Consider the following 14,476-nt stretch of genomic DNA (forward strand, 5'->3'; position numbering starts at 1 on the left):
ATATGCAACGTCACGCAAACAACAATTTGATGATGGAGTTCACCCTTCTTAGGCTATGTCTCTAGGTCCAGTTTCCAATGTTGTCCCTTTATATTATATGCTCAAATCTAAAATTACATCAGTTTACATTACTTAAATCGCAAAAATAATGCTACCATTGTGTTCAGAACACGCAAAAACCCTTGTGTAGGCTCTTATTGGGCTAAAAAGACTCAAAAATGACCAAATTAGGTCTCTTTCTCCATTTCTTTGTTATTTTCCCTACAAAATGACAAACTGGCTAAATCAACAACAAACTCGTCCTTTGACAAGTCTGTCGAGGGAAAATTTTGCGTGTTTTCAGTGCAATTTCCACTGCAAAAGGTGTAAATTGTCAAATGGTTAAAACATGCCATTAGGCCTTAATGATGATTGTTTAGATCCTCGTGCCGATCATATGGGTCCATGTGGCCAAGGGAGTAGGTCAGAGGCCACACGTCCAGCGTCACTCCACCCTTGGTCACATCGGAGGCCATCTGGCTGCAGGCTAAGGCCACATGCCATCCCCTACTATGTAACCCCCATTGTGATTATATGGTGTTGAATGGGACTGTGGAATGGGTTAACTGTCTGCCCCCAATGCCTCAGCATTGGGTCATATGTTATACCATGTAACTAGGGGCTAGGGCCATGTGCCTCACCCCCTCCACCAATGCTCCAATGACTTGACATTAAATATATCCACCAACCATAATATATTAAGAACCAAATGTGTGGCTTGGTGATAAGATTGTTGGTTAGTTAACAAGAGGTCACGAGTTTGATTCCCCACCGGGTCGATTGGTCGACCTAACAAACTTTTTCACAAAAACCGAGGGCCAAATGGTGCCCTCCCATTGGGCCATGTGGTGCGTCATAATTGGGCCACCTAAAAACCAAGAAAATAAAAAAAATGCACCAACACCACCTGTACGACCTACCATGTGTCAGCACATGATTGGTCCATCTATCTACCATGCATGTATGACCACCTGCTCACATCAGCACCATCTCACTTGTATGCCCTGGCTAGTCAGCAGCACAATCAACCCTGCAAGTTAACTTTTTAGTTGTTTGCCAAAAACTTCATAACGTGATAACTTTCACATATGGTTTCGGATTGAGGCGATTCAAGCATCGTTGGAATCATAATGACGAGATCTACAATTTCGCACTTGTTTCGAGAAATTTTGAGAACTTTTATTTTTGAGCATATTTTTGATCCCCCAAATCATGATCACATATATAGATTGTGGTAAATGTCAACATTCTTTATAATGTTGTTATTTGTTCAAGCCAAGTAGTACTTAATTTTGAATGGACAAGTGTAATGCAAGAGACTAAAGTTGTTGTCGAACAACAAGGAAGTTTACGAATTGAAACTGAATACAAGGCTTATAGTTTTCCAGTATTAATACAAACCAATTTTTTTTGGAGCTTACAGAGTATTTTTTAATGTAATTCCTTCTAATATCAAAAGTATAGTGGGTAAAAAGCACAACAATGTTGAGAGAAAAATTTGAACCCACGTAATGCAAGGGTCACTCCCACCATGAGATAAATATATCATGGATTGAGAAGTAACTTTCATAAAGTATATGGTATGCCTTGTGCTGAAGTTTTATGTGTTCAGAGAAATAGAGGTGTGAAGGAAAGTGTTGTGTGGAAGAATGGGATGTATGGAAATTTGGATGTGTGGGGGTGTTTCACATGCTTATGAAATGCCTAGGTGTAGGATTAGTGCATGATAATCTATTTGCAAAGTGGAAGATGTGCAAAGTGTAGGACTGCTACTCGAGGTGAAAAGTTTCACACACGACTTTTTGAGATATGACTAAGTATGATATTTAACAAGATAAAACAAAAGTGTAAGGGATACCTAACGATGATAGTAATACACACAAATGAGTCAACACAGTTTTTAAGAAAAGGGAATTTCCACGGATATTTCTCCCAAACATATGGCATCCTCATGGGTACTATTTCCCCTAGGAAATGGCGTCCTCCTAATGATTGACTACCCCATGGCTTATTTAATACTCCAAAAACATTACTATTCCCACCACTACTAGGAATATGCACATACCCCCCTTGGAGGCTCCAACCAGAAAGAGGTCTAGTACTCAATATTGATGCATTCATTGTCAAGATAAAAACTAGGTGGAAACCACCTAGATCTAGGTTGCGTGATTTCACTTTTCCCCACATCAAATACAAATACAATAGAGGGTAAAGACATCTAGATACTTGAGAAACTAAAATAGGTAAGTGGAACTAGCAAGAAAATTCCCCAAAGTGAGGAATGTGGATGTACTAGGTGTATGTTTTGATGTCCATATTACACTAAAGTGCCACAAGTAATGCTTGGAAACAAAGTGGCTTGATCTTTCATTGTGGAAGTGGCACTCATGTTAGACATGAGCCAAGGACTATCAAGTTATGAAGAGGATTCACCAAGAAATTATCTCACTATAATGAATATAATGCTAGAACAACATGTTAAATGAGGGTTAAAAATGAGTGGTGGAATTTTATGTATAGCATCAAGTAGGACTTGTTTCTCTCCTTCAAAACCAAAAGGTATCATCAGATGCTCAATTGTTTCTAAGTTGTTAACAACATGATTAATCCTTCACCTATGGAATGGAAGACCTTCTTCCTCAAGAGTAACATTTTTTAGTCTACGAGGTTGATCAAGAATTGGCTCATCCATAATTAATTATAACCATTGAGACACAACACCTTATGGCTAACTAGATTCAAATCAAAGAGCACACCCCTAGTTAAATGTGGCAAGATAGAACAATAAAACTAGTGGATCAAGGGGCCTTTTGGAAGTTTACTTGGTATGATTAGGGTCCAAGTAAAACCACTGTAGGTAACAAAAATATTTACAATAACCCCCAATACTGGCCTTTATCGGCACAAGTGTCCCCTAAAGTAGCATGGAGAATCACCTCTTAGGAGCTTTAATATGGTGATGTAAAAAATATTGATATACTAACATAGATTCCCTTTTTATAGTCATCTAGGTAAGGATGACCTAAAGAAAGGAAATTACGATACCACCTCACAATTTAATGACTAGCAGGAATAACCATGGCTTGGGACTCCTCATATGGGAAATGAAACTAACCTTGAAACCTCACTAAGGGATTGTTCACAAAGAACCACACTCCTCGAGATATCCTTGTACACATAGTAGTGCATTAGACACCAAATACAAATGGAGTTGGGATATCACTCCATGTACCACCAATAAAACCTCATGCTTAACTCATGTGTTATAGGAGCTTCCTTGTAAGTGATCTATGTGATAAATGGATTTAAACACTCTTTAATGACTTCTAGTTTCAATTTTGTGACCTTGGAGAGTTTTCTCTTTAATCATATTCAAAGGATATAAATCATATCTATTGTTCATTTGCTTAAGAAGAAAACGTCTTATTTATTTTAAATTTATTCATTTTTATTTTTAATAGTTTTGGTTACTTAAAATGTTACAAAGTGAGACCCAATGATGTTTTAATAACTCTTCACAACTCAAAGATATGCAACAAGTATGATAGTTGCAATTTCTTTACCTAATTAACTCTAATTAGAGGAGGTAGGAGAATTTTCTTTTCAATTTTAATAAAATAAAAAATACTCATACACTCTCTACATCAATTATATAACCATATAAAAGAAAATAACATGATCCAAACAAAGATCAAAGAAACCTCTTTTCAAACAAGACATTCAAAATATTTTCAAATAATTAATTGCATAGAAAGATCAATTTTCACCTATTTGATGAGAGAATAAAACACACACACACACAACCAATAAGTAAAAGTTTAGGGTTATGAGACAATGTCAACAACTAACACAGTAAGCCTCCAATATTTCCTCAAAGAAGCAACACAAGTCAACAAGATATTATTAAAAGCAATTGAAATTTTCAAATTATGATTAGATGATAGTAAAAACAAAGATAATTACTCATCTAAATCAAGTAGAAAATGGTCAAGACCCTTCCTAACTCACTTCTTTCTAGAAAACACCCTAATTCACAAAATATAATGATATTTGAGAAAAAGAGATTGATTTGAGACTGAACATAGAAATATTAAACCCTAAACACTACTAAGCCCAAATTAGAAGTTAGGCGAAGGGATAATTTCAAAGAAAACTCAAAATTTTGATCCTATAGGCATCATCACTCTAGTGTCTTGACCAACAAGTGATCATTTCCATTTACACATTGTAGAGGAGTGAAACATCACTCTGATAACCACTAGGATAAGAAATAAAGGGACAAAGAAAGAAATTATCTTAGATCTAACATATCTGGAGGTTTTAAGGACTAGGACACTTGCAAAAGATAAAATACAACAAGAAACATACTCAGAGGTAAATAAAACCAAGGATATAAATTAAATGAGAAAGAATTAATAGATTCTTCCATAGTAGAGTTTCCATTGTTAGTTTGAGAAAATCCCCCCATGGAAAACTATATTTCTCCATATATTTTCCCAAGATCCATGAAATAAAAGAGATAGACCAATCCTACTTTTCCCTAGGACCTAGATCTCTCCTAATGTCCTAAAAATTAAGGAAGAACATTTGGAGGGAAATTAGCATACCTTAATACTGAATTTTGATGATGACCATGACTAATGCTAGTGGATAATATCCTTCTCTCACCTCTTAGAGATCCAACTTCAACTCAAAGCACCCATATCCTACACATAAAAAAACAAGAAGCCTCAATTTAGTTTTTCCAAGCAAGGATATGGTTAGAGATCTACCAAATCTAGCCCGAACTACTCAAGATAATTCAAATCCATTAACAATATATAATAAACAGCATGAAATGAGGAACAAATCAAAGAATGTATATTAATATGAAGAATATTGCTACAAAATTTGACATTGACTTGAAGAAGATTCTTCCCAACTCCTAGGCTCTATCTCCTCTCTTAGGAATATCTTCATTATATATACCTAGTGAGGAGAAAAGAGGATGAATCTATACCCCTAGATCCTAATGAATTTGGAGTCCAATACAAATTCTAAGGCCTTTAGATGATCCCATTCAAACCATCTCAAATTAAAATCTAAATACTTTTATTCAATTATTACAAAAACCTATTTATAACAAATATTTGTATTATATTTATTCAAAATGTCACTATAATACAAAGTTTAAACTACATATAAATCTTATTTACAAAAGTATTTAAATAAAAAACTTAATAATATTCACTTTGCAGTTCTAGATATGCATAAATTTTAATGCATGTACGTTTGTGTTTATTTAGTATATCAGGGAAGATTATTTAGTTTTTTTTGTCATTCGAAGTAGAACATTGATTTTCCATAAGGTCTTGGATAGACGGTGATCAGGTGCTCTGTTAAGGCACTCCTTGATGTGTATTCATTGGTTCAATTCATTGCGTCGATCAGGGTGATATGTTGGACATGATGAAGATGTAGTTCTCCTAAGCTTACCATAAAAAAGGTAGAACATTGATTCAATTTTACAAAGTTCTAAGTTTATATATGTAAAGTTTAGTTTTATAAAGACATTAATATTTTATATATGTATTTTGTTTCCTATTTTATAAATAAGTATTTATGGATATTAAAGATTTAGTATTTTAATACATGTTGAAATTGATGTTTATTAATATTGAAATATAAGTATATTTCATTTTAGTAAGCTAGGAAGATAGATTATATTAGATCATATGAAAAGGAAAATAGCATAGGGTTTGTTTTCCATGTACATTGGTCTGCCACTAGTGAAACTGAACCAGTCACATCACAAAATTTTTTTAGTCCATTGAAAAGTCTAAATTTAAAAATAAAAATTTATGTAATATTATCTACTTGACCTACTTAATCTGAAATTGCTTGCTATAGGTTCATCCCTATCTTCTTTTGATTAAAAAATTAGAAAGCGTAGCAACAAAATTGATCAAATATGAAACTATTCAGTAGGGGTATCCACTTGAATTGTAGCAAGTGGGTCGATGCCTTCTTTTGGGCTTGATAAATCTAAGTCTATGAGTTTATTTTCCATCTTGTCACTTTGACGTCCAATTTCCTAACTTGCTTCTAGGTTCATTTAGGCAGAAAATAATTTCTTAGTGCTCCTTAGATTGTTCAACCAAAACATTCCCCATAAGTATTTTTAGTTTCTAGCAGATATCCATCGTTTGTATATACTTGGTGTTCCTATTCCTCGTGGTTCATGTATATTGAACTAATTTCCCACCTGCTCCAATACATATTCATTTGAGATGAATATGCATTCTATTCTAGTTTCTCTTTCTACATTTTTAATTTCATTTTGCATTGTTAAAGGATTATTCCTGTGATAAATTCTTACATAATTCTTTGCAACACTCTGGGCCCTAGAGTTGGAAGGTCTTGAATTGTTTTGATGGCCTCTTCTATGATGGGTTCTTCTGGGTTTAGGCATTATGATGAACAAATAACAGGAAAGAAAGAAGAGAGAAGAAAAGTGAAGGAGGCCAGTAGAGTAAAGGGAGGAAAAGAACCCACCAAGAAAACAAATAGACTTCACACTTGTAGGCCCATTGCTACTAGAAATACATATTTGAATACAAGAAATCCTTTGAATGGCTTTAACAAAACCCAATTCGGCACTTAAGGGATGAAGGGGAGAGGACAAAGAGTGGTCGAAAAGACAAGGGGGTCAACCTAAAACAACATAGGAGTCACGAAACAACTTAAAAAATCATAAAAGAGAGTCATTGTTTGGAGCAAAAGACACTACACCAGAAGGGGGGAAGAAGAAATGATTTGGAATTGAAGAGGGGAACCTAAATGAGCATGAGTCAACGTAGATACCAAGTCGAAAATAGAGGTGTGAGGAGAGGGATAAGTCAAAGGGGGGTGGAAACAAGGGAGTTCGAGGCCCTGAGCAGAATGTGAAACCTAAAGGAAAAGAAAAGACTAACAATGAAAAAAACAGAGGCATAAAGCTTGACAAGGTAACACAAACTAGAGGACACATAAGATTTAAGGAGCCACCATTTTGCTAGACACTAATTTAAGAAAAAAAATGGCATGTCCAACATGGTAGAATCATACTTAACCACAAATGGAAAGGAAACATCAAAATGAGAAAGAGATATGAGAGAAAATAACACAAATCTTCCTTCTTAGATTCCTCGAGAAGAGGAAGGACAACTACATCATTTTCTTGGGAGGTACATCTATAATGCTCAATGTCACCCTCAAGACCATCCTTCTATGTTAAGAGACCAACTACTACCATAATACAATTGTACTTTGAGTACATATCTATGTTATATTTGCTCTCAAAACTAAGCAATGATGGCAGAATAATGCTCAGTGTGGTTTTGATGGAGGTGTGTTTTGAGATAAATCCATCACCTTGCATTTGTTTCAGGTGGAGGAAGCGTCCAACCACAAACATCTTCCTTTTTGACAAACCATAACCAAACTTAATGACTTTGATTTGCACCCATAGTGCGGTATAATTTAACATATTAATATAATAAACTCAAATATACTATAATATAAATATTATATAGTGATTATTGGAGCAAAGTTCCAATTCGTTAGAAATAATATTTAAATATATAATTATCTAAATACATTTTAATATAAAATATATTTTACAATTTTTTAATATATATTATTGAAGTTTCCCATTCTTATAAATTTAATCAAACTTTTGGATGTTTCAAACACTAATACCCATGTTCTCAATATTATGTCATTCTAATTGTGCAACATAGGTTTCACATTTGAGACGGGGCATCTAGCCAAAAATTGCCCAAAAGCCTCTGAGAAAAATTTTGCTAGAAAAAACCACCACAGATCTACATGGTGGGAAGGAGCACAAAAAGAACACTACACTGTCATCAAAGAAGAATATTCTAGAGAAAACTCTGAGTCACAAGAAATCAAGGAAGAAGGAAACAACTCTCAAAGCAAGCAAGGAGAAAGCCCGCCCCAACAAATCAACAGTTATGAGGATTTGAATACCGCAGAAAATAAATCTTCATTTAACAGCAAAGCAGATCTCCTAAACCAAACTTCTCCGACTATAGATCGCGAAGCTAAGACACCAATGTCCCAAGAACCAGAAGAGATGAAGGAGATGCAAGACAAAGGAAGTTGGAAGACCGTAGAGAAAAGAAAGAAAGCTACAACACCAATCTCGCCAAGAAAGACGAGGAGCCAGACAAGTAAAAATTAAGAAAATTGTAGGTCCGATAGACCAATTTGGTCTCAGTGGACGTTAACCATCATCATCATCATCATCATCATCAAAAATTAAAAAATATTATTATACTATATAAAAAAATTATTAATAAATTAATGTAAATTACTTTCCACTTTAGATCGTGGAATTTGCGTTTTAATTTAATCTCATAATTTTGATTAAGAAAAGATGTGTATTTACAAAGAACTTTCATATATATTAATATAATATATTATATATATTAAAATTTACAATTTATATCATAAATATGATATTTGCATGAAAATATGCTTGAGTAAGTTTAATAATTAAAATATATATATAAGTTTAATAATTAAAATATATATATATATATATATATATATATATATATATATATATTAATAGAAATTTACAAGTTTAAATCTAAAAATAAAAGATGTACATATTATATCTCACATAATAATTTATAAAACAACTCACTAATTATACCATCAATTGTGAATAGAAATTAATATTTGTTATGCATTATTAATTAATTAATGAAAAACAAACATTTTATTAATTTTATTATAAAAACTTATAATTAAATTTTCATTATTATTTTTATTATAAACTAATTAAATATAGTTTATTTTATATATATATATATATATATATATATATATATATATATATATATTAATTATTATTATACCATCAATTGTGAATAGAAATTAATATTTGTTATGCATTATTAATTAATTAATGAAAAACAAACATTTTATTAATTTTATTATAAAAACTTATAATTAAATTTTCATTATTATTTTTATTATAAACTAATTAAATATAGTTTAGTTTATATATATATATATATATATATATATATATTAATTATTATCGTAGAGTAAACTTATTTTTTTAAATTCAAAAATTAAATTTAAATTAGTTAAAAACAATTTTATATTTTTTTAACTTATAAATATTTATTATTATTATTATATATATATTTTTAACTCATAAATATTTATTATTATTATTATTATTAAAATGATAAGCTATTTCTGTCCTTATCTCCGGGACGCAATCGATAGCGTCATAGACAAATACTTCAAACCTAACGTCCATCATAAAATGTGTAACGAACGTCAACGAACACTTTGTAAATTAATAATATAAAATGATAAAAAGAAACACCACTCCGCCACTAACTCTCCTCCTCACGCATTCATTGGCGCTCAACAATTTTAAAGCCCACCCACTCCAAGTGCGACGTAACTGGAAAGAGTTTTCTTGTAGCAATTCCAGGTCACATAACCCCGCTCGCCGCCCACCATCTTAAAACACAAATCTCTAAACGTGGATACACATTCATTGGTTGTTTCTGCTGAGTTTCATACTAACTTACCGCAGGCTTCCCAATAGGAAATGCACTCGTTCTTTCTTCTCACTTTCGTAGCAACTCACTGCATGTAATCAGAGGCTTTTAAATAGGAATTGCAGGCTTTCATAGCTACCATTCTGTAATGCCCAACATACACCGCCCCTTTTTTCTTCTCTGATTTTTCCATTGCAGGAATTATTGAATTGGCCCTTTTTCCTTCTCTGCTTTTTCCATTGCAGGAATTATTGAATTGAGGCATCTCATTCATATGCCAAACATGGTGTCTGATGTTATCATCAGAAACCCTGCAGTTTCAAATGTTTGTGCCATGCCCATGTACCGGAGCATTATTGTATCCATGGCCCTGAGTTGGGTACGGAAGTTTTATAGCTTCTACAACTACTGTGTTTATGTTTGGGTTTCTGAGATGATGAAAACTATGTTTCCTGAACTTTGCAATCCAAAAAACCCTGGTGTTATAAGGGCTATTGGAAAATATCAGTCGTCCGGAGGTATGATTGAGGAAACGAGCAGTGATGATGTAAATAAAAGATACACAGCCTTCGTTCATACATGGGACCTCTCTCGAATTTTCAATGCCTTGGACAGCGATGGCGATGGCATGGTTACTGCAGAGGACGTACAGGGGTTACTGGAAAAGATTGGAATTCAAAATATATCTGATGATAATATGAAAATAATGATGGGTTCTCTGGAGCATATGAGCTTTCAAGATTTCTGTGGATTTCTTCTCATTTTGTGTGGGGAAGCTGATGAGCATGCAGAGACTGAGGAGAAAGTGTTGTCGGAGGAGTTGGTGGAAGCGTTCAGTGTTTTTGATAAGAATGGGGATGGGTTCATCAGCCCATGGGAACTTCAGCAGGTCCTGCTCAGCTTAGGACTCATGGAGGGACAAGATTTGGGGAATTGTGAAATCATGATCTCAAGATTTGACAGAAATTCAGATGGTAGAATTGATTTTGAGGAATTTGAGAACATGATGACCATGGCGGACAAATCTTTGCAAATGTGTTAATAAAAACTGTCTCTTGGATTTCTTTTTGTAAAATTTTGTTCACCAAATTTCTTTGATCATATGAGAATAATGGACGATGGACGGTTGCAATGACATATTACCATCTTATTCTGCCTAGTTTGTATTATATTTTAATGCATTAAACCCAAGATTGAATTCTGGAACATGCCAAATGTGGTATATACATACTTCCTGTCTATATAGGACGAGAGAGGTTTAGCCCTCTTACAGAGCAGAGCAACAGAGTCCTTTCCACAAGGGCTAAAACGAACCATTTAAGAACGATAATGATTAATTGCTATAATAGTACCAAGACTTGCATACTAAATCAAATTTCTATGGCCAAGTTCGGAGTTAAGCATGAACTAATTGTAAATTTTTCACAACATATTAGACATATACTTGGACATATGCCTAGATTTAACTTCTTGCTTGTGAATGAAAATTGTTGTTGCAAGAGTGACCTGAATCTATATATGACTTGCTTCCAATTTCTTTTTGTGTTTTCAGATTATACCCCATATGAGCAAAGGGCAGAGTTCTGCATACGGTTCAACATTTATAAATCGTTTCCATCACTATAAAATAGTCTGACAGAATTCTCCATACTCTGGGGAAATTGGTTTCTATAATTATAAATTCCTTTACCTTTTACATTCGTTATCTTCTTATGCTAACAAGGGTATCGACATAATGAGTGAACCTGGTTAACATAATGGTTGATTAGTTGGAAATTTGATAAGCAGTAGATTTATGGCGTATCCATCTCATCAACATAAATCTTATACAGAATTTAAGATTAAAAATGTAAATATCACTGCTAATCACCAGAAGGCATGATTGGCTATTTCTCACTGCTTGGTTGCTTGTCATGGCCGGATCATTGCCCATCAATGGGAAGCAAGTCCAACTCTGTTATCTCCAGTTCTATTATGGAAAATTAATGCACCTCTGATTAATGTTCAAACCAGCACACTAATTTTGTTAAGCCAGTTTCAATACATATACTCTGTTTTATAACAAAAGTCATATCCAACTTATAAGCCAGTGACAAAATTGCCCATTCAAAGATCCTTGTAGGCGACAGTCACGTCACAGAGCCTAGGAATGTATGGTTGCTCTGTGTATTGGCGTGTTAGGATCTGATAAACCAAGAGATGGCTGTAGCATGTGGTTTGCACAGCGTTGTACGATTCTGTTACCCACTGATTCTCAAACAGTGGGAAAAAATTCATGTTATGTCTTGTTAAAAAAAGATTTGCAATTTGTGGTTTCGAATGTGCAATCACAGCAATTGTATATTTGTACATTAATAAATTTGTTCATTCCATTAGCTGGCAACTTGATAAGATGATTGAAACTTTGTTCTGATGTAGTGTAATTTTTAGTTTTAGAGTTTTTTTTATAAACTTTTTCATTAATTTTAATTAAAATTTGAGAGAGATTTTTTATAATCATAAATTTGATTTGATAAATTTATATAATTAAAATGTTTCTTGATTATTTTAAAATATTAAATTTATTTATACATTTAAAAACACATTTTAAATTTAAAAAAACAAATTATAATTTCATGATAAATTATACTAAAAAACCTCACCTTAAAATGGTTAAACCACTCTTTTTATTTTGACGCTGTTTTACCCACTATGGAATATTAAACAAATGGGCATACATATGTGACAGGCAGAATTTCAGATATCATTTGTATTTAAATAAATCCAATCCAAGAGTGAATTCACATCTCCTCAGGAGACGAGAGATTATGGTTCAGGTCTTGAATTTGATGATTTTTTTTTTTTCAGATCGAAAAAGCATAATTGTATTATATTGAGGCAATATAAAACAGATAGTACATCAAAAACTTTGAAAGTAAGCTTGAAACAGGACCATATTGGATGCCCTATGCATCCAGGACTCTATGGGACTGGAAACACAAAAAGCCAAATACAGGACTTCTCGAGACAGCAGCATGTAAATCCTGGAATATAAAACTGATTGCCATGGAAAGGTCACCGATTATACACCATGCCTATACGAGAATATATACAGGGATATGTATCAAAATGATCACAAAAACAGAACATACCAGTAAAATTTCAGAGCATTAGAACCCAGGGAGGGAGAACTCCTGTATGGGGAAGGAATCCCCGCAGATATTACCTTCATAGACCAATTACCTGTTTGAGATAGCAATCCTTCCTTAGATAAGCAGTCAGCTTGCTGATTCTTTGACCTGTAGATGTGTTGAATGGAGCATCCTTGCACCTTACCCCACAAATACATAATTCTGTCCATCCAGCCCGCTAGGTGAGGGCAACTGATACAGCATTTTCCCATAACATGATCAACCATAATTTTAGAATCTCCATAGATTGACACAAAGTGAATATCAAAAAAGATGCAAAAAGTAAGAAGACCCGCCAAAGCCATCGCCTCAGCCATACAGTTAGAGCCCTTTCCTCCATTCCATGAGATAAGATAATGAAGGTCCTCGTCCATGATAATATGAACCCCACACCCACAGGAATCGTGCTGAGTAGCACCATCAAAGAAAGCCCTTGGGGCCCCAGAGATAACATCTCCTTGCCTGTTCCCATTGACAGTTTTTCTTTTTTGATTCTTAGCCGGAAGCGATTCATAAAAGGATACAACATTTTGTAAAATAGCCATGAAGGGCTCTTTCCTGGCTCTAAAGATAATATTGTTCCTCCACTTCCAGGCAAACCACAGGACTATGATGATAATTGGTCTCCAAGATTCACGCTGCCCACTCCACCAGATGAAAGCTTCCTGTATAGAAGCATGAGACACAACAGGGAATCCAAGTATGACAGCCAATTCATACCACAGTAATCGCGATTTCTGGCACTGGAAGAACATATGGAAGTTGCTTTCCTCTGCTGCTTCACACATTAAACAAAAGCCCGGCCCATGCCAATTTCTTTTTTTCAGATTATCCCAAGACAAATTTTTATTGTGGAACACCAACCACGCAAAGAAAGTTAATTTGAGAGGACATCCGGCTTTCCAGAAAATGGAAGGAAAAGAAGGGTCGGCATGTGCTATTTTTAACCCAATCAAGTTAATGTAGATGTCTTTTACGCAAACCTGGGACCTTGCATTTGGCACTTTCCATACCAAAACATCTTCAGGTAAAGAACGATATATGCCACTGCTTCTCAGGCCGTCTCTGATTATATTCCACTGTCTTGCTAAAGAGTCACACATCCCCAAACTGTCAGCCTCTCTCCACAGTGGGATTGGGCCCTGCCATGATGCAATGAGTTTATCCCAGGTGAAGAAACCCTTCCTATGGAAGAAGCTTAGAAGATTTACAGGAACAGAAATTTTCTCACGCCCGCTTATAAAAGGGTCAATTCCAATGATAAGCCTGCTGCCGGATTGGAAGCTCCATATCAAGTTCTTCAGAAAATAGTATTCAATCTTTCGAAAGCTGAGCCAGATAGCAGACCCATACTTGGAACCAATCCTCCCTAATCTGTACCAATGTGCGATGTCTTTGCCGCCCATGTATTTCTTTTTAATTATGCTGCTCCAGGGGCCCTCTCCATAGATCCCCCTCCATAATGATTTGCACAGTAGTGCCTTCCCAAACGATCTCAGGTCCAACAGTCCCCAACCACCTGAATTCTTCGGCTTAGAGATCTTATCCATTTTAACAAGATGGTATTTCCTCTGCTCTGATTTGCCACCCCAAATAAAATTTGCAGTAATCTTATTCATATTCTGGATGATACTCGCAGGGAGAAAGAATAAATGTGCCCAGTATACAGCCAGTTGAGTTAAAACTGCTTGCGATAGG

At 34.4% G+C, this 14,476-nt stretch overlaps 1 protein-coding gene and 1 long non-coding RNA gene across 2 annotated transcripts in view; one reads left to right on the top strand and one right to left on the bottom strand.

Moving 5' to 3' along the window:
- The window catches only part of LOC149165386 (uncharacterized), a 77,194-nt gene extending 72,453 nt beyond the window's left edge, over positions 1-4,741 (bottom strand). Inside the window, exon 1 of the long non-coding RNA XR_016260332.1 lies at positions 4,647-4,741. This is a non-coding gene — a long non-coding RNA (uncharacterized LOC149165386). The remainder of the gene's footprint in view (positions 1-4,646) is intronic.
- A 4,903-nt stretch (positions 4,742-9,644) lies between these two features.
- Positions 9,645-10,748, top strand: LOC149165387 (calmodulin-like protein 3). The gene has a single exon (XM_089431130.1). It carries the CDS (start codon positions 9,883-9,885, stop codon positions 10,648-10,650), a length of 768 nt encoding a protein of 255 aa, XP_089287256.1. The 5' UTR covers positions 9,645-9,882; the 3' UTR covers positions 10,651-10,748.
- The last annotated feature ends 3,728 nt before the right edge of the window (positions 10,749-14,476 follow it).

Source organism: Pinus tabuliformis, chromosome 5_1, assembly GCF_031772625.1.
Source record: "Pinus tabuliformis cultivar Carrire ecotype Pingquan chromosome 5_1, CPIR1, whole genome shotgun sequence".
NCBI lineage: Eukaryota > Viridiplantae > Streptophyta > Pinopsida > Pinales > Pinaceae > Pinus > Pinus tabuliformis.